This window comes from Delphinapterus leucas, chromosome 10, assembly GCF_059928025.1.
Source record: "Delphinapterus leucas isolate spDelLeu-1000000601 "Yukka" chromosome 10, BTC_Dleu_Yukka2, whole genome shotgun sequence".
NCBI lineage: Eukaryota > Metazoa > Chordata > Mammalia > Artiodactyla > Monodontidae > Delphinapterus > Delphinapterus leucas.
In genome coordinates this window covers 26,099,541-26,119,698 of record NC_143138.1, presented here as the reverse complement: position 1 = coordinate 26,119,698, position 20,158 = coordinate 26,099,541, and the positions used below count along the sequence as shown (strand labels likewise).

At 42.6% G+C, this 20,158-nt stretch overlaps 1 protein-coding gene across 1 annotated transcript in view; it reads right to left on the bottom strand.

Moving 5' to 3' along the window:
• Window positions 1-20,158, bottom strand: part of PKHD1 (PKHD1 ciliary IPT domain containing fibrocystin/polyductin) — a 425,169-nt gene that overhangs the window by 374,476 nt on the left and 30,535 nt on the right. Inside the window, exons 19-26 of the mRNA XM_089918628.1 lie at window positions 19,407-19,537; window positions 18,472-18,647; window positions 15,582-15,720; window positions 13,329-13,474; window positions 10,722-10,906; window positions 9,700-9,822; window positions 8,369-8,474; window positions 7,133-7,405 (exon numbers count right to left, since the gene is read on the bottom strand). Of these exons, the coding sequence (XP_089774754.1) occupies window positions 7,133-7,405; window positions 8,369-8,474; window positions 9,700-9,822; window positions 10,722-10,906; window positions 13,329-13,474; window positions 15,582-15,720; window positions 18,472-18,647; window positions 19,407-19,537 (1,279 nt within the window). The remainder of the gene's footprint in view (window positions 1-7,132; window positions 7,406-8,368; window positions 8,475-9,699; window positions 9,823-10,721; window positions 10,907-13,328; window positions 13,475-15,581; window positions 15,721-18,471; window positions 18,648-19,406; window positions 19,538-20,158) is intronic.

Sequence of the window (20,158 nt, the reverse complement as noted above, 5' to 3'; positions counted from 1 at the left end):
CACATTGATTGATTTGCATATATTGAAGAATCCTTGCATCCCTGGGATAAATCCCACTTGATCATGGGGTATGATCCTTTTATTATGTTGTTGGATTCTGTTTGCTAGTATTTTGTTGAGGATTTCTGCATCTATACTCATCAGTGATATTGGTCCGTAATTTTCTTTTTTTGTAGAATATTTGTCTAGTTTTAGTATCAGGATGATGAGTTAGAATGAGTTTGGGAGTATTCCTTCCTCTGCGATTTTCTGGAAGGGTTTGAGAAGGATGGGTGTTAGCTCTTCTCTAAATGTTTAATAGAATTCACCTGTGAAGCCATCTGGTCCTGGACTTCTGTTTGTTGGAAGGTTTTTAATCACAATTTCAATTTCATTACTTGTGATTGGTCTGTTCATATTTTCTATTCCTTCCTGGTTCAGTCTTGGAAGGTTATACCTAAGAATTTGTCCATTTCTTCTAGGTTGTCTATTTTACTGGCATAGAGTTGCTCATAGTAGTCTCTTACGAAACTTTGTATTTCTGCGATGTCTGTTGTAACTTCTTTTTCATTTCTAATTTTATTGATTTGAGTCCTCTCCTTCTTCTTCTTGATAAGTCTGGCTAAAGGTTTGTCAATTTTGTTTATCTTCTCAAAGAACCAGCTTTTGGTTTTATTGATCTTTGCTATTGTTTTCTTTGTTTCTATTCCACTTATTTCTGCTCTGATCTTTATGATTTCTTTCCTTCTACTAACTTTGGGTTTTGTTTGTTCTTCTTTCTCTAGTTCCTTTGGGTGTCAGGTTAGATTGTTTGAGATTTTTCTTGTTTCTTGAGGTAGGCTTGTATTGCTGTAAACTTCCCTCTTAGAACTGCTTTTGCTGCCTCCCATAGGTTTTTGGATCGTCGTGTTTTCGTTGTCATTTGTCTCTAGGTATTTTTTGATTTCCTCTTTGATTTCTTCAGTGATCTCTTGGTTATTTAGTAACGTATTGTTTAGCCTCCATGTGTTTGTGTTTTTTACGTTTTTTTCCCTGTAATTCATTTCTAATCCCATAGCGTTGTGGTCAGAAAAGATGCTTGATATGATTTCAATCTTCTTAAATTTACCGAGGCTTGATTTGTGACCCAAGATGTGATCTATCCTGGAGAATGTTCTGTGTGCACTTGAGAAGAAAGTGTAATCTGCTGTTTTTGGATGGAATGTCCTATAAATATCAATTAAATCTATCTGGTTTATTGTGTCATTCAAAGCTTGAGTTTCCTTATTAATTTTCTGTCTGGATGATCTGTTCATTGGTGGAAGTGAGGTGTTAAAGTCCCCCACTATTATTGTGTTACTGTCGATTTCCTCTTTTACAGCTGTTAGCAGTTGCCTTATGTATTGAGATGCTCCTATGTTGGGTGCATATATATTTGTTATATCTTCTTCTTGGATTGATCCCTTGATCATTACGTAGTGTCCTTCCTTGTCTCTTGTAACATTCTTTAAGTCTATTTTATCTGATATGAGTATTGCTGCTCCAGCTTTCTTCTGATTTCCATTTGCATGGAATATTTTTTCTATCCCCTCACTTTCAGTCTGTCTGTGTCTCTAGGTCTGAAGTGGGTCTCTTGTAGACAGCATATATATGGGTCTTGTTTTTGTATCCATTCAGCAAGCCTGTGTCTTTTGCTTGGAGCATTTAATGCATTCATGTTTAAGGTAATTATCGATATGTATGTTCCTATTACCATTTTCTTAATTGTTATGGGTTTGTTTTTATAGGTCCTTTTCTTCTCTTGTGTTTCCCACTTAGAGAAGTTCCTTTAGCATTTGTTGTAGAGCTGGTTTGGTGGTGGTGAATTCTCTTAGCTTTTGCTTGCCTGTAAAGCTTTTGATTTCTCCGTCAAATCTGAATGAGATCCTTGCCACGTAGAGTAATCTTGGTTGTAGTTTCTTCCCTTTCATCACTTTACATATATCGTGCCACTCCCTTCTGGCTTGTAGAGTTTCTGCTGAGAAATCACCTGTTAACCTTATGGGAGTTCCCTTGTATGTTATTTGTCATTTTTCCCTTGCTGCTTTCAGTAATTTTTCTTTGTCTTTTATTTTTGCCAATTTGATTACTATGTGTCTCGGCATGTTTCTCCTTGGGTTTATCCTGCCTGGGATTCTCTATGCTTCCTGGACTTAGGTGGCTATTTCCTTTCCCATGTTAGGGAAGTTTTCGACTATAATCGCTTCAAATATTTCCTCGGGTCCTTTCTCTCTCTCTTCTCCTTCCGAGACCCCTATAATGCGAATGTTGTTGTGCTTAATGCTGTCCCAGAGGTCTCTTAGGCTGTCTTCATTTCTTTTCATGCTTTTTTCTTTATTCTGTTCCATGGCAGTGAATTCCACCATTCTGTCTTCCAGGTAACTTATCCGTTCTTCTGCCTCAGTTACTCTGCTACTGATTCCTTCTAGTGTATTTTTCATTTCAGTTATTGTATTGTTCATCTCTGTTTGTTTGTTCTTTAATTCTTCTAGGTGTTTGTTCTTTAATTCTTCTACGTCTTTATTAAATATTTCTTGCATCTTCTCGATCTTTGCCTCCATTCTTTTTCCGAGGTCCTGGATCATCTTCACTATCATTATTCTGAATTCTTTTTCTGGAATGTTGCCTATCTCCACTTCATTTAGTTATTTTTCTGGGGTTTTATCTTGTTCCTTCATCTGGTACAAAGTCCTCTGCCTTTTCATTTTGTCTGTCTTTCTGTGAATGTGGTTTTTCCTTCCACAGGCTGCAGAATTGTAGTTCTTCTTGCTTCTGCTGTCTGCCCTCTTGTGGATGAGGCTACCTAAGATGCCTGTGGCATACCTTTCTAAGTTAAACTAAAGGATCAATACATCATGATAAAAATACAAAAAACATTTTTAATTTAAATTAGACATGCTGATTTTAAAATTCAATGAAAAATAAACAATAGCCAGAAAACAAAATTTCAAAAATAAGAGTGAAGGGGTCTTCTGCCAGACATTAAAATACCTTATAAAACAGCTATAATTGGGGAGATCAGGTGGCAGAGTAGGATGATGCAGAGCTCACCTCCCCCAACAAACACATCAAAATACATCTACATGTGGAGCAACTCTCACTGCAAACAACCTGGATGCTGGCAGAAAGGTTCTTCTACAACCAAGGCTGTAAGAAAATCCTCACAGAGTTGGGTGGGAAGGGAGGAGAAGCAATCAGCTCAGGACGCACACCCCTAGCAGGGGACACAGAAGAAAAGGGGGATATCTCAGGCTCGGGGACCCTCCCTGGGGAGTGAGGGGTTTGAGCCACATATTGGGCACCCCAACCCTAGGGCTCAACACCAGGAAGATGAGTCCTGAATTGTGTCCCCCTCAAAATTCATATGTTGTAGTCCTGGCCACTTGTACCTCAGAATGTGACCTTATTTGGGAATAGGGTCATTACAGATGCACTTAGCTAAGACAAGGTCATATTGGAGTAGGGTGGGTCCTTAATTCAATATGACTAGTGTCCTTATAATAAGGGAAAATTTGGGCACATAAAAGACACAGGGAGAACACCATGTGAAGATAATGGCAGAGATCAGGGTGATGCTTTTACAACCCAAGGAATGCCAAAGATTGCCAGCAGACTACCAGAATCTTGGGGAGAGGCATGAAACAAATTCTTTCTCACAGGTTGTTGCAGAAGGAATCACCTCCACTGACATCTTGATACCAGACTTATAGCCTCCAGAACTGTGAGACAATAAATTTCTGTTATTTAAGCCATCTAGTTTGCAGTACCTCGTTAAGCAGCCCTAGAAAACTAATACAGACCCCTAACCCACACTATATACGAAAATTAACTAAAAATGAATTATACATCTAAATGCAAGAGCTAAAGCTATAAAACTCTTAGAAGAAAATATAGGCATAAATCTTGTGACATTGGATTAGGCAATCGTTTCTTAGATAGGACACCAAGGCACAAGCAACAACAATAAAATGATAAATATATATTTCTAAGAGATATTGCCCTAGTCCAACCCAACATGCTCTCTCCCCTGGATGGCTTCAGTAGCCTCCATCCTTGCCTCCCTACAGTATTTCCTCACACAGCAGCCTAAGTCAGATCATGTTGCTTTTGCACTTAAACTTTTCCAATGGCACCTGTCTCGCTCAGAATTAAAGCCAACATCCTTTCAGACTTCCCTGGCAGTCCAGTGGTTAGGGCTCTGAGCTTCCACTGCAGGGGGCGCAGGTTGAATCCCTAGTCAGGGAGCTAAGATCCCACATGCCACACGGCATGGCCAAAAAACAACAACAACAACAACAAAAACCCAATATCCTTTCATAGCCTCTAAAGCCATATGATCTGCTCCCAGTCATCTCCTACCACCCCCCTCACTCAATTTATTCCAGCCACAGAAACCTCCTTGGTTGGAACAAGCTGAGCTCATCCTGACTTAAGATTTTATCATTTGGTGTTCCCTCTGCCTAGAATCTCCTCCAAGATTTCCCCAGGACTCATTCCTTCACTTCCTCCCTGTCTCCATCCTCCAGTGACATCCTTGACATTTCTCCAATGTCAGTGACCATCCTATCACAACCACCACTCTCTCTGTCACTATTCCCCTGCTATATTTTTCTCTTACACACTTACCTCCAGGTGAGCAGGGACTTTGTTTCAATTTATTGTATCCTCAACATTCATAGTGACTGGCACATAGTAAGAGCTAAATAAATTGTTGTCGTTATTATTGTTGATAATAATTAAAAGTTGGAGAGGCAGTGACAATGCCATTCCCATTTGAAAGCTGAAGTGCCTCACAAGGGTCCACACCTTAGGACCTAACACACAGAAATGAACCAATATTTTTTTTTAAGGGCACTTGGCATATGGGCAAGTGGTGATTTGGAATATTACTGATCACATTATTACATGTATTCATTACATACTCAACTGTTCTGTAAATTCCTTGTTGGTAGGACTCAGCCTGGTTCTCTTTAAATCCCCAATAGCAGTGTTGCTCAAACTACCCTATTCATAGAAATTGCCTGAGGATCCTGTGAACATGCAGATTGATTAGGAGGTGAGAGATGGGGCCTGAGACTGCATTTCTAACAAGCTCCCAGATGATGGAGATACTGCTGGTCCAGAACCAAACTTTGAGAACGAAGGTCTTCAGCACCTGGCACAGAGCTTTCCACAGGGTGGCTTAGTCAGTGTTGAGTGATTGATGGATGGATGGATGGATGGATGGATGGATGGATGGACTGATACTGGTTGGTACTAGGTAGGTGGCAGGGTGGAGGAAGGGTTCAGAGGGAAAGTTTAAATCCAGTAATAAAGAAAGTAGCAGCTAGAATCTCTCTCTCCTTCCATTTCCCCTCGGTCATACCTGAGATTAATTTGGACCCACCCAACATTATCCCTTCTCTGAGTTTTCCATCTTTCACTAAAATACAGAGGGGTGGTGTACAGTCCTCCTAGACAAACTCTTCACCATGTATTGTTGGTACAGCATACCCTGACAGGGTAACCAACTCAACTCAGTTTGCCTGGGACTTTCCAAGTTTTAGCACTTAGAGTTCCATGTCCCAATTTTAACACTGAAAGTCTTGCATCCTGGGAAACCCCTCAGTCCCAGGAAACTGGGACAGTTGGCCAGTCTGCCTGTGTGAGTCACTCTGTGTAGAGGACAAAGCTGACTGAGTCACCTGTCTGCCCTGGAGGTACCTGCTGTCCAGTGGGGGAGTCCAGTGGGGAAGGATGGTGTGGCCTGAACTGCAAAGATAACTTTATAGGAAGATCAAAGCCACTTATACATCTGGTGGGAAGACTCAAACTAATAATTATTGGGTTAATATAGAGTGTGATCTTTCACTCTGAGCACCACAGACCATCTGGCTCCCTCCTTATATCACTGAGAAATAAGGGCAAGCTTGTTCGGTTTTATGTGCGAGAAGAAAAAAGCAGGCCTCTTGATTTACTCTATAAGGCCAAGTAAATTCAGAAATCAACTGTTCCTTTGAACAATGAATTTGTAGCCAGGAAACACTACTTTAATAAGTGCTCTAAGCCACGAATCTTTGGCCAACAGAATAAACAATGACAAAAATCCAAGGCATTACGGAAAAATTTTTATGCTCTAAAAATCATATATTAACATATAAAGCATGAGTGTTCCTGAGATTCTTGCAGTCTGGCTGGGTTGTTTTAAACAGGTTGTGTCCCTCAGAAAGCCTGGGGAGAGCCTTGGTTGCCATGGCACTAAGACCCAATGCAGGGGGCTGATGCTGGCAAGCCCTGCTGACCTCTCCATACCCCACTACTCAAATGGTAGTTGGCTTTGACTGCTAGCCAAGTATCCAAGTGTACGTCATTTTACAAACATTTGTGAAACACCCATTAAGTTCCTAGTGGGCCAGGCCTGTACTTCACATTTGCAAATGTTTTTAATTTTCAAGGGACTTTCCCACCTGTTGGCTCATTTTAATCTCACTCAAAACTAAGAGGTCTACGCATTGTTCAGCCCATTGCATGGGTAAGACAGCATGGTGAGGTAGAAGCAGCAGGAGCCTTGGCGTCCCACAATCCTGGTTTGCATCCTAGCTCCACCTCTTTCCATCGGGAAGCCTTGGGCAAGTCACTCTTCTCTTAGAAATACTGTTATCTCATCTGAAAAAATGTGGATAATAATTCCACCTTTCCAGTGGCTGTAAGCATTTAGGGTGTGCGACTACCTAGAACAGGTACTCAGTAAACGATCCTGTGCCCATCCTCATCACTGTTAGGAAACTAAGTCCCACAGAAGTATCTGAAACTTCTAAGGTCACACTTCTGAGTTTGGCAGGCTGAAAACCCAGGCACATGTCCTAACTCCCCCTCCTAGTGTCATTTCCATTTGATCAGATTGTCTCAATGACTCAATGATTGACCCAGTAATGCCTGACACCATCAGCCAAACTATGGTCCTTTAGGTGGCAAGTGAGTTCATTTAAGGGCTCAAATGTCTATTACTCACTGGAAGAAATGCTGATGGCCTAAAACAGAAAGCTGTGAATCACAGTGGCTATAGAATTTATTACATGGCAGGACTAGATTCCTGCAGATGGGCAAGAATGCTAGCTTCAGAGGGTCAGATGCAATGCAGGTGTCCCCGGATTACCAATGTCTGCAGCTCTGGAAGGCTCCACAGCATCCAGTCTGGGCTCCACGTTTAGGAAGAGGCCTCCTCCACTGGCATTGACGGCAAGACCAGAGGGTCTCACCAACATTGAAATCTGATGCACTCCAACGGGCAGCAGGCCTGTCTGACACACCACATTCGTTTGGTTTGAGAAAACAACTTTGCAACTTGTTTTGTTCACTGTAACCTGCAAGGCCTCGGAGTCACCAGAGAAACTATTTCCAGTAATATAGACCAGTAGGTCAATGTCATCTTAAAAGAAGAAAGAAATTAAAAGAAAGAAATCATTTCTCAGTGATATCACTCCATTTACAAGAACTCTATCAAATATTCATTCCCTCTCACCTTCCTCTCCCAAAATTCAAGGAATTAAATGCTGACTCATGCATTGGAATCTATATTGATTTGAATAGCATAGAGCCCTCATCTTAAATTTTCTCAATCTAGTGATGAGAAATCACTAGTCAACAAAAAATGGGGAAAAAAATAAAAATAAAGAATATTTCAAAACAAGGGACAAAGAGAATACAACATTTTAAAGTCATCAAAAATCCACCATTTCGGGACTTCCCTGGCAGTCCAGTGGTTAAGACTCTGCACTTCCACTGCAGGAGGCGCGGGTTCGAACCCTGGTCAGGGAACTAAGATCCCACATGCCACACGATGCAGCCAAGAAAAAAAAAAAAAATCCACCATTTCAAATCATAACCAGTTCATTTAGATTGGCTAAAAAATTCACCTTCTGCTGCATCACTCAACATCCACCCCATGAACGGACACACCTTCTACCCACATCACCAGGTACACGGCCTCCAACAAGTCACTCTCAGTCTAAAGTTCATGCACAGAAATAGACCCACAGACATAGAAGACAAACTTATGGTTATCAGAGGGGAAAGAGGTGGGGGAGGGATAAATTAGGAGGTTGGGATTAACATATACACACTACTATATATAAAACAGATAAGGACCTAACGTATAGCACAGGGAGCTATACTCAATATTTGTAATAACCTATAAGGGAAAAGAATCTTAAAAAGCATATATATATATATATCTATATATATATATATATCCATATATATATGTATATGTATGTGTATACATATATATAACCGAATCACTGTACTGAAACTAACATGACATTGTAAATCAATTATACTTCAGTAAAAAAATAAAGTTCATGCCCATCTCAATGCCAAGTGCACATCATACCAAGGGCATACCACACAGAGTGGACCCGGGGAGTTGACCCTTCAAGGTATTGGAAGGAACAGGAACCTGAACAATGAGCTGGTATGTCGTTCACTCGCACAACCACCTGGAAAAGACAAAAGCATTAAAAGCAAACGTACATGTTTCATATGCTCCAGCGTATTAATAAAGTACTTGTGAAGTTTGCCCAAATTAAAATGTGTTAATGATTCACTTATTCTCTTTTTTTTCCTTCTATTTTCCAGTAATAGACCCTAAATTGTAAAGCATGACTCCAAACATGTTAGGCTTTTTTAAAACGATGGTAAATAAGCGGAAACCTAACATTTTTGCAATTAAATATGTTCAATATGGAGTAAATTCCCTCTCTGTCACATAGAAGTAAATTCAAACTGAGTGAGAACTTTTTATCACTTTATATTTTCAACTGAGTACCTACTTCCTGTGAAAAGCCCTGTCTTTGCTGGTAAATGCCAGTGAAGTAGGCACCTCTGTTCTACCATTGCTACATGGATGTGTAACTGAAGATCAGAGTGTATTTGGACATTTGGCTTGGGGTCTTTTTTATCCTAAAATGGGAGGTCCCCAAGAATAAATTATATGTCTTTTCCTCTCACTGGGACTAAGATTAATCTAATAGAACTCTACAATACTTGGAGATAAGAAAGGCGAAAAAGATTGAACTCTGATTCTCTACATATAAAATAAGGATTAAAAGCACACACACTATATTTATGATAGTGTTTGCTTATAAGGGAAGGGGAACTGGGATGGCATGAAGGCACAGGTGATAAGAAACTCTTCATCTGTAGTGTTTCACGTTATTCATAAAGACCAAAAATAAAATAAAATAAATACATCAAATGTTGGCAATTGTTAATCCTCGTTTGGGTACCCAGGTGTTGGTTATATTATTCTTTATAGTTTTGCATTTCAAAATTGTCTCTAATTAAAAGCAGATGACTTATAACAAGAGTATGGGCAGATGGGAAATAGCAAAGGACATTTTTAAAGAGAAAAGGGGTTGACTTAGCTCATTTACTTTCCAAGGCCACTGTGTGGAGGTATAAATCATATGTAGCTAGAGAGGTTCTCTATTTTTGGTACCATAGTAGCATCAATAATTATAATAACAGGATGTTGTATTTACAAAGCACTTATATTTTCAGCGTACTCTTCCTACCCTGTGGAGGTAGAAAAGCACAGCCACAGCTCTCTCTGTTTTGCGAATTAGAAAGCTGACCTTTAGGATTGGTCCACATTACAAATCAGGAGGGGCTGCAGTAGACCTGAAACTAGTATTTCACTTTGGGTGGCCCATCCGCTCTCACCTGAGTGTACTGGTTGGCAGTGACCAACATGTCTCCAAATATGGGTCCAAGGAAGACTCCACCATCATATACCACACGAGTGGTTACAGCAGGGTTAACTCCCGTTAGGTTTTCATCAGATACCTAAGATGGTTACAGTTCTGGTGAATTCTGCCATGGAATCAAGTCTAATCTTGCTTAAAACAAATAACAAAGGGTGTTTTCACATTCTGTTTAAGATAATCAGATAGCTACAAAGTGAAAATGGAGAGACAGGGGCTTGAAATCTAGTAACCTAATAGTAAGCAATGGCTAATGAAAGCCCCAGTAGACTAGAAGAATATTTATATGCAAGTAGAGTTACCCAAAAAAATGCACGCTATACTGATCTTCTAAGTCTTGAGATATTTTGTTTCCATGTGCTTTTCTATTTTACAAGTTTTCAATCCAAAATATTAAAATAAAATGTCAGGAAACAAGTGCCATGAGATGACTCCTATCCTTCCTCCATCTCCACCCAAGGATTTTGTTTGAAAACCAGATGACCCGCAATACCAAATAACAAGAATAAAATTTCATCTCGGGTTTCACTTCATAAAACCAAATGCTAGATGATCGTTAGATTATTTTTTAAAACCCTAAATATGCAAGAGCATCTGGTTTTGTCATTATCCAAAGACAGCAAATCCTTTCCTAAACTTCCTTCTGCTGTGCCATCTGCCTCCATGATAATCTAAGTCAATCACATCTGCTTAAATTATGCAATAACAGATGTGGAATTATTGTATGCTGGACACTGACCAACAACTTCTCTACCTACATCAAGTTAGAAAAGGTGATATTGGGTTTAAACTGCTTTATCAGGAATATGAGATATAAAATACGTCTTGAAAACTTTCAGAAAGATCATTGAACCCCTTTACTTGAATATTCCAACAAAATTCACAAATCATGACAGTTTTCATTCATATAATTCTGATTTTTATTCACAAAATTGCTCCAGAGCACTAAATCCACAAAACCAAAAGGGATACCATACATACCCTTATAAAGCTGGGCAAGTCCCCAACCTGGTTGGACCAGGAGAGAGTCCACACATGTTCATAGCAAGACTTTAGATCCTCCGTCACAGTGAAGTCACTGACATTAAGGTACCTAGATGTGAAGTCATCAGCGTTGGTTTGTAAGAGCTTTTGGAGATGACTAGCTGAGATGTGCACAGGGACAGCTGTGGGAGAAGGTCATGATATAAAACGTACAGGACACTAATTAGTCCACCTTGCAGCATCTCATCATCAAGACAGCAGAGAATACACATCAGAATGCCTACTACACACGCAGAGACCATCAAGTTCAAGAAAACCCTCAGTCCAGTTAAGCCATTTTTAGGGCAAATATAAGTAGGTGCTCACTTTTTATGTCATGGTCCCTTTAATCAGCATCACATCTCTCAAGCAGAGAACACAATCGCATCAGACAAACCTATCTCAACTGTCAACTCAAAATGTAAATTCCAGACACCCTGGTAATCCCTGAAAGTCTAATTAAATATTGGGTTTTCCCCGGAAAAATTTAGCTGGCCCTGTGAACAGGGAAAAGTTGGCCGGCCACCTTTCACAAGGAGTAGGGAAGGCACAAAGCAGCTGACACCCATAAAAACTTAGCCAACCAAGCTGAGGAATGTTGGCATTGAACTTCGGTTTCTCCATTACAATTTCCTTTAAGCCCAACCACCTGCTTCCCCATCTCACATCCCCGTAGAGAAATAACAGCAATTTGGGCTTAAGCCTTGCTGTGTTTGAACGCTGTTTCATGCTTTACCAAAAGTTTCCATTTCCTTAGGTACTCCCAACATCTCTGTGAGGCGGGTCATCTAAATACCCTAATACCTCCTTGGGAGATGAAGAAAATGAAACCCAGTATGATTCAGAAGCTTGTCAACCAAGTGAGAGGGGTTTAGATTAAAACCCAGGTTGCCTTCTACCTACTCAAGAGCTTTCTTTTGAATCCCACACTGCCCTGGAGTGTTGGTGAAATACCACTGTATTTCCAAAATGCAAACAAAATTCTCATCTTTTTTGAAAAGATTTTATATGTCATTTGAGGGCCATTTCAAATGGCCAGGTGAAGGCTGGCTGTCCCCCCAGTTGTTCTACAGGCAGTGATGTAAGGAATATCAGCAACAGGATATGACAGCAGGACAAGTCTCTCTACAGACAGGCTGCAGCTTTCTCTTTAGTGAGAAGGGAAACAGCACAGTAGTGGGCTTCATAGAGGCAGGGCTCTGATGAACTTATTCACCCACTTATCAGACTCCAATAGCCCAGGGGCCATCAACTTTTCCTAATTTGCCCTACTAGAGAAAAAACTCCACTCCATTCCTCCAGCCAAGAAGATTCTTTGCAAGTCCAGCATCTTTCTGCTTGAGGGCAGAAGACTCCTGGACCATTTGCCAATTTTTTTTTTTTTTTTTTTTTTTGCGGTACGCGGGCCTCTCACTGCTGTGGCCTCTCCCATCGCGGAGCACAGGCTCCAGACGCGCAGGCTCAGCGGCCATGGCTCATGGGCCCAGCCGCTCTGCGGCATGAGGGATCTTCCCGGACCGGGGCACGAACCCATGTCCCCTGCATTGGCAGGCGGACTCTCAACCACTGCGCCACCAGGGAAGCCCATGTGCCAATTTTTATACAGCCATTCTTGAGTTCTCCTGAGCCTCCTTTCTGATTCCCCTATGTTTTTACCAAATAAATAACATATTATAATCATGTCTAATCCTGTCCTTTGTGAAATGTGTATGTACTTGAAGATTTAGAAACTGTTCTACCCTCATCGCAGCTGAAAGCTCTTTCTACATGTGTTATGATTCCTAAAATCCTCAATATCATGTGGTGTCACTGTGGAGTTTAATTTGGAAGGGCCGTGGCTACCATGGATTTTGGCCTAGGAAACTCCAGAGAGAAGAGGACTGAACTGAGAAGCAAAGACTCAAGTTCATACCTGGACCCTGCCATCAAATATTTTTATGGGCTTTGGGCAAGCCTGAGTATAGTGGGCTGAATGGTGGCCCTCAAAAAGATATGTCACTGCCCTGATCCCAGGAAACTTATGAACATTACTTTATAAAGCAAAAGATGTGGTTAAGGATCTTGAGAAGAGGAGTTCATCCTGGATTATCCAGATGGGCCCTAAACGCACTCATACACAGATGAGGAAGAGACAGTGTGACGAGGAAGAGACAGTGTGACCAGGGAGGCAGGGGTTGGAGTGATACGCCCGCAGCCAAGGGATGCTGGCAGCCACCAGATGCTGCAAGAGGCAGGGAACAGATCCTCCCCTAGAGCTTGAGGAGGGAGAGTGGCCCTGACAACAACTTGACTGTGGACTCTGACCTCCAGAACTGGAAGAGAATAAATTTCTGTCGTTTTAAGCCACCAAGGTTGTATAATTTGCTATGACAGCCCCAGGAAGCTAATCCACTCAGTTTCCACATCTACAAAACTGAAAGATTGGGATCATATTAACAATGATGTGCTGTTGTTATTGTCCAGATCTTTAACTTTAAGAAGGTCATTCTCAGACATTGGAAAACAAAATAACTTTAAGACTGTCACCCTGCCTGGCAGGATGTTGTCAAATGAGAAACACTGCACTCCCAATGGCCCCTTTACCAGGAATCACTGTGTGAGAAAGCTGGATGCGAAAGTGTCCTCCTAAGGGTGGACTTGTCCTCTGTAGTCTCTGTGTTGTCACCTGGACCAACCCAGATCCTTCTTCTGCTCCTCCAGTGGGCACAGAGCTGTGACATATCAGAAGCAAAGCATTACCCATGGGGACCCTCCAGCAGCTGCTCCAGACAGAACATAGCTCCATCTCAAAGACCAGCGGTCTCCCATGTTTCCAGACCATGAGCTCAAGCTCCCAAATACTGGGCACCCCTCTCCCATCACAGCAGAGGAAATGTAAGGTAAATATGAGGGTTCTTTAGGGCATTCCACAGTTCCCCTCTATTGATCCTGGAGGCACAGGGATGCAGAGCAAAGAGTGATGACTCTGGTCCTCACAGCTCTGGTCCTGATGCAGAGTGGAAGGAGAGCCCAGTGTTCTCTAACCGCATTTGCACAGTCAGATGAAAACTTGGGCCCTAGTCCACAGATCCTCTGCACTCAGTATCCCCAGGAAAAACAGGTCACTCCATCTAGTGGAGTCCTTATCCAGCACCTGTATGCAAACACACTGCCTGACTAATCCTGCTTTTAATACAATAAATAAGTCAAATAAATCATGACACTCCATGAGATGGAATACTATTCAGCCATTAAAAACCATATCTAGAAGCAGGCTTAATGAAATGGGGAAATATTCCATTTATACCAGGAGGTGAAAAGGGCATGTTACAAATATAGTGTCTTATGTGTGGTCCCAATCTGAGATTTAAAAAGTAAACATATACATGTATATATGCATATAAAAACTGCTTGGGGAAAAGGCTGTTAGAATATGGATCCAATGCATTAACAGAAGTTATCTCTGAGCAGAGGGATTCTGAGTGCTTTGTAACTTTTTCTAAGTGTTTTTCTGTTATTTTCCTAATTTTCAACAACAAACATGTATGATTTCAATCAATAATATTACCTAAGTGCTACATATTGATGTGCATACTTAAACCATACAGAAGATACTATCTGTTTTGGGGGCCACTCTGAAGGTTGTCCTGACTTGCTCAGGCTGGAGGCTTCCAGAAGGAACTAAGGGACTTGAGGAAAACTCAGAAAGGGAGGCTGTGGGAATTCCCTGGTGGTCCAGTGGTTAGGACTCTGCGCTTCCACAGTAGGGGGCACGGGTTTGATCCCTGGTCAGGGAACTAAGATCCCGAATGCCACACGGCCAAAAAAAAAAGGAGGTTGTGAGGACCGCTCTAAGTGTGGACCTAAATTACACTCCATCATTTCAGAGTTAATAACTACATAATTCAGTAGGTTTGGAGCACAGGACCATGGGCTGGGTAATCTGACAGCTCCCTCTCCACCATTGAAGCTCTTTCCCTCCTTCATTGTATTGATGATTTCCGTGTCTGTCCTGCCCAGAGGCCCATGAAACACTAAGTCAAGGAAAATGGAGCACAGATTCAAGGTTCCTTTGCCTACTTTTCACACACTGTCCAAAGCATAGTATAAGTAGGAGAACTCATTTCGAAACATGTTAGAAAGAGATGGGAGGAAAAAAGAAATTTTAAAGCAGGGCATCTCAATTCTTCCCATCCTACTTGGATTTTAGTGAAAATCTAAAAGAACAAATTACAGCATACATGTGTTTCAAGAGCTTGGAGGAGACTTGATTCTTAGTTACTGCTTTGTAATCTGTGGCCAGAGACGTTTGATTATTGAAGAACCAATGCTTATGGCGCTCTAGTGCCATCTGGTGGTGAGCTCTTAGAACTGGCTGGTTTTGTTCCTTTGACTATTTCCTTTGGCCTCAAATGATTCCAGTAAGATTAATATATGGGGAATGGAAGGAGAGGAACAAGGTCTTCCTCTCAAACAGTGGTAATGTGAACCCGTGAAAAGCATAAAAATACAACTACCTGTAAACAAATTCACTAGGAACTAGTTCTCAAAATGTAGTCCCCAGATCAACAGAATCAGCATTGCCTGGGAACTCATTAGAAATGCAAACTATCAGGTCCTGCCTCAAACGTACTGAACTATGATGGTGTGGTTAGGGGCCAGCAATTTGTGTTTTAACACAACCTCCAGGTAAGTCTGATACGGCATTCTTAAGACTGAGAACTATTGCTTTGAGCAACACGGCAGGTAGCTTTTCCTGATAAAAAGTCTCACCTCTGCGTCTTCTAAGGGCAGTTAACAATTTTAAGCAAGGATAGGTGAGCAAAGATGGTTCCCTACCTTGCAGTGATGAGCGGGAGCTCCAAGCCACACCCTGCCAACCAGGAGGTCACACTGTAGACAGGAGGGGATCCCACCACAGAGAGCAATTCCAGCAGATTCCCGCCAGGGCGAGCTGTTCCAGAGTCAGCCTGAGAAACTAGAGATCAATGATCCAATCATTATCAAGTAAATCAAGATGGAAGACCTGCTGTGTGGAAGGTCCCCATTGGAGAGGCTGAGTTACTCACATCCCAGCATACACTTAAAGCAGAGATTCCTACCTACCTGCTGCCAGGAAAAGAAAAGGAAGAGGAAGTAGGAATTTAGTTGCGAAAGGAAAATGCAAGGTCATGGTATAAGGAGACGATGACTAATTCCACAGCAAAGTTCAATAAGCCCCAACTCAGCCAAGCATCACTGCCTGTATCACTGGAGGTTCCCACCACGACACCGCCACACATACACACAGCTCATCTATGGCAGTGTGGACTGCCCCCTTTCCTCCTTTTCTTCCCAAAGCCTGGCAGCTCCAGGAACACAAGCTGACCCCCTTGGGAACACTGAACACACAAAGCACATACTAGAGGTACCTGAGCTTTATCCGCAGCCATGGCGTCAACATGTGTGCAGAGAGAGTGCAAGCTTTAAGATGGACCAGTGTTCAAATCCTTATTTTCCACTTCTATTGGGTTACTATTTGGCTAATCACTATAACCTCTGTACGACTCTGTTTTCTCATTGATAAAGTGGGACTCACGACAGGTATCAGTCTGCATGGCAGGGAGAGTTTAGTGAAATGGCAGGTTTAAATGACCAGCAAATATAGTTTAATATCCTCTTTTCCTCCTACCAGGCACCATGTAAAGGCAGCTTCTTTTCCAAGTCTGTACAGTCGAGGCAGTCTTTGCAGGCCCAATGCTGAGCACAACGCCAGGCACAGAGTAAGGGCTCAATAAAAGTTTATTTGCTCAGCTGAGTATGGAGTCATTGAAGGTTTGGCTCTGGTGTCAACCATCTCTGGGTTCCAATATCCCCCACATCCCAGCTGATTTGAGGCAAGACACTTAGTATCCTGTCAGTTTTGGTTTCCTCATCTATAGAGTGGGGATCATAGGACCATCTCATGGGGTTCTGAGAATTAAATGAGAAATATTTGGTAGCTACCACTAGATGAAAAGAACTTTCATAGAGGACATTCGGTGGGAGAATATAACCAAGTGTTAAGCTGATCAGATAAATGTCAGACAATTAACTATGAATATGGAGCCCTATTGTGTAGAGTTTATGTTACCATTAAATAATACTCACAGGAAACTTGTGGCCATCAGGATGACTGGACAGTGGGAATCAGATGGTTTTACCCAAGCCATCTCCCATCTTTCTTGTCTCTGCCTCCCTGCTCCCCTCCCACCTCACCCTTACATGGCTCCAGATACTGGAGCATTTGGTGGCAAAGCGGTGATGGCAGTGAGAAAGGATTCTGGATCCTGGGCCTTGAGGGTTTGGGGAGGATAAAGGGAAATGACACCTATTATCCAGTCCTGAGTTTCCCAGTCCAGTCAGTGGGTTCGAGTGCACGCAGTAATGATCCCCTCAGTGCTCTGGGAGTCTGGGTAGCACTTGGGGTCACCAAAGGCCCCAGCCAGTTGTCTTGCGCACCAAGAAACTCAGATGGTTACCCCAGCACACCATTTGAATATTATTTTCTGTGTGTCAGAACACAGAGTTTGAAATAAGCAATGACGCACTCTGACCCAGATACCCCCAAAACACTCAACATCACTGAAACAGATAAGAGATGGAATTCTGAAGAGTATCAAAGATGATGTATTTTCAGGGCTGAAAGAGAGTTCTCCTACCCCACCCCCCACCTCCATGCTCCCCTGCCCCCAGCTCTACAACTTCCAGGCAAAAGATTAAAAAGCTGCACACTTGAAAATCAGAATGCAAATGCCTGTTCCATACTTTTCTCCTTGGAGAGAGAAAAACAGAGAAGCTATGAGAAGCAGGAAAACCGAGCCCCAGAGTCACAAGGGATTTGACAGAAAAGAGAGAGGGAACAAAGTTGGAAGCCTGGAGGCCCTGCGAGCAAACCACACCATCTGTCTGGGCTTCTGTCCCCAGGGTGTGCGTCACACGTGGCCTCAGGAGAACCCCTGATGAGCACCTTGCCCTTAAGACAAGCAAAGCCAGGTGAGAGCACTGCACCCAAGAGAGGTCAAGGGACTTTGTGCAGAGAGGGGCCAGGCCTGAGCTCTGAGTGATGTGTGAGAGGAACCAGATAGGGAGAAGGAAAGACGAGGCTGTTCTCATGCGGATGCGGTGACCCTCCAACTCCCACCAAGTCTGTCCTAAGGATTGTAAATCAGACTTGTGGCCCATTTACAGGGCCAGATATTGCTGTGTTCCTTATAGCACTTTGTATGACAGATATTAACAGATGGAGAGATGGAGAAATCCTGCTGGCCTAACAACAGTAATGATAATAGTACTAATAATTGATTACACTTATTGAGCACTTACTAGTCAGGACCCATGATGAGCGCTTTACACTATACTTCAGTTATTCGTCATAGTAATCCAATGGGGTAGGGCCCTCATTAAGCCCATTTTATGGATGAGAAAACCAAGGCCCCTCAGCAAGAAAGTGGTAAAACTGGGGTAAGATCACAGACACCCAAAGCAAGAGCAAGCATTGGAATAAATAGGGGGGAAAAAAGGAACTAGTTAGAGAGATATGGGGGCCAAGGACACAGAATTCCAACTCCATCTTCTCTCCAGGATCGAGGCAAGAAAGATGGAGAATCATATGTTCTCTCACCATTAACAGAAAAGCAGCCCCTCCAGAAAAGTTCAAAGACAGCATTTGATGGACAGGTCCGTGGAGGAGAGTGGATTTGATAATCACCTGTTAGGTTTGTGTCTGCAATAATAATCTCATCCACACAGAACACGTCCATCTCTGGAGACAAAGGGAGGAGGTCAATCTGATGAACCAGCACTGGGGAGTTTGCGGGAGGTGGCTGGAGCTGCACGGAGCGATGCACACACGTCTTCCAGAGGTCGGTGCAGGCGAACTGCCAGCTGAAAACAAGCGCAGAGCAGAAACAGGCCTCCTGTGAGCACCGCAGTTCTCTCTCCTGAGAGCCCCAGTTCTCTAGCCTGGGCCTGAGGACCATGCAGCCAGGAGACCCAATCCATCATGGCTGCCACGGTACAAGCATCCATCCAAGATGGGCTCAGCTTGGCTGGGATGCAACACGAGTGAATCACGTTTAAGTCCACCATCCATTCATAACAATGTCAGCAGTACTTCCAAATTACAATATGATTATGTGTCTTAAGCAGATCACCTGTTGGGCTCTACTATCAGGGAAGATTAATACTCTGGACATTTCCAGACTCATTTAAGTTTAAAAACACTTACAAAACCCTTAAGAGATGTGGAAAGAGAGCTGAATCAAGAGATCAGGATGCTGAATTATATTCCAGCATCTTTGTTCACTCGCTGAATGAATTTTGGTGAATCACAAATTCTCCAGGTCCCAATTTTTCTCATCTGTAACGTCAAGGAATGTGCCCTAAAATCTCTTCCAAATATGGCGGTCTATGATTCTATCCCTATGAGAAATGTCAGGCTCCTTCTGGGGAGTATTAGATTCGTAACAACTAACTGCTCTTAAATCAAATTTCTTTGCCAAATAAAATGTGTTCAGAGCTGAAGTTAGTATCCAAGTCCCCAATATCAGAGACAGTTAGTACCTCCCACAGGCCACTGTCCCCAGGAAAGCTAATCATCCCAGCTGGCAGAATTCCCACCACACCTGCCCGCAGATGAGCTACCTGTTAGGGCTGGCCCCCGTGAGACTCCAGTCACAGGTGACGTTCTTCTTAATGGTGTTTTGAAAGCCAATTGTGAAGGACACTGTCACTGTCAGGATCGTATTCATGTGGCCTTTGTATGCAAGGCACAGCTAGAGACACCAAACAAGAAGTCCTTCAGCTCTGTCACTAAGGAGCAGCAATTCAAGCAATGTTTATCAAGGACAATCCACTCCCTAGAACCTGCCTTGTGCTCAGAGAGACAGCCAGCCCGCTCCTGCCCTCCTGGAGCTTACCGGTCTAGCTGGAGAGACAAATAGTTTAGAGCAAATTGTTATTCATCCAACAGAGAGTTATTCAATGCCTAACATTGTGCGTGGCCATGAGGATTTTAGAGCATCTCAATTATCAATAGAAACCCCCTGTTGTGACCCAGATACCTGTTCTACCTTGAGCTGTACTCTCTGAACCTCACTCCTTAACCCTAATTCACCAGCATCCTTGGGTTCTAACCCTGAGTTAAGTCAAATTATATGGCAGGATTTTTCAACTGCGGTGCTACTGACATTTGGGACTAGATAATGCTTTTCTGTGAGGGGGACTGCCCAGTGCATTGTAGGACGTTTAGCAACATTCCTAGAACCTACCTGCCGGATTCTACAAACACTTCCCCAGTTTTGGTGACCAAAAATGTCTCCACGCACTGCCAATTCTCCCCATGGGGCAAAATCCCCACCACCCAGCGTTGGGAGCCTGTGCTGTAGAGGAAAGGC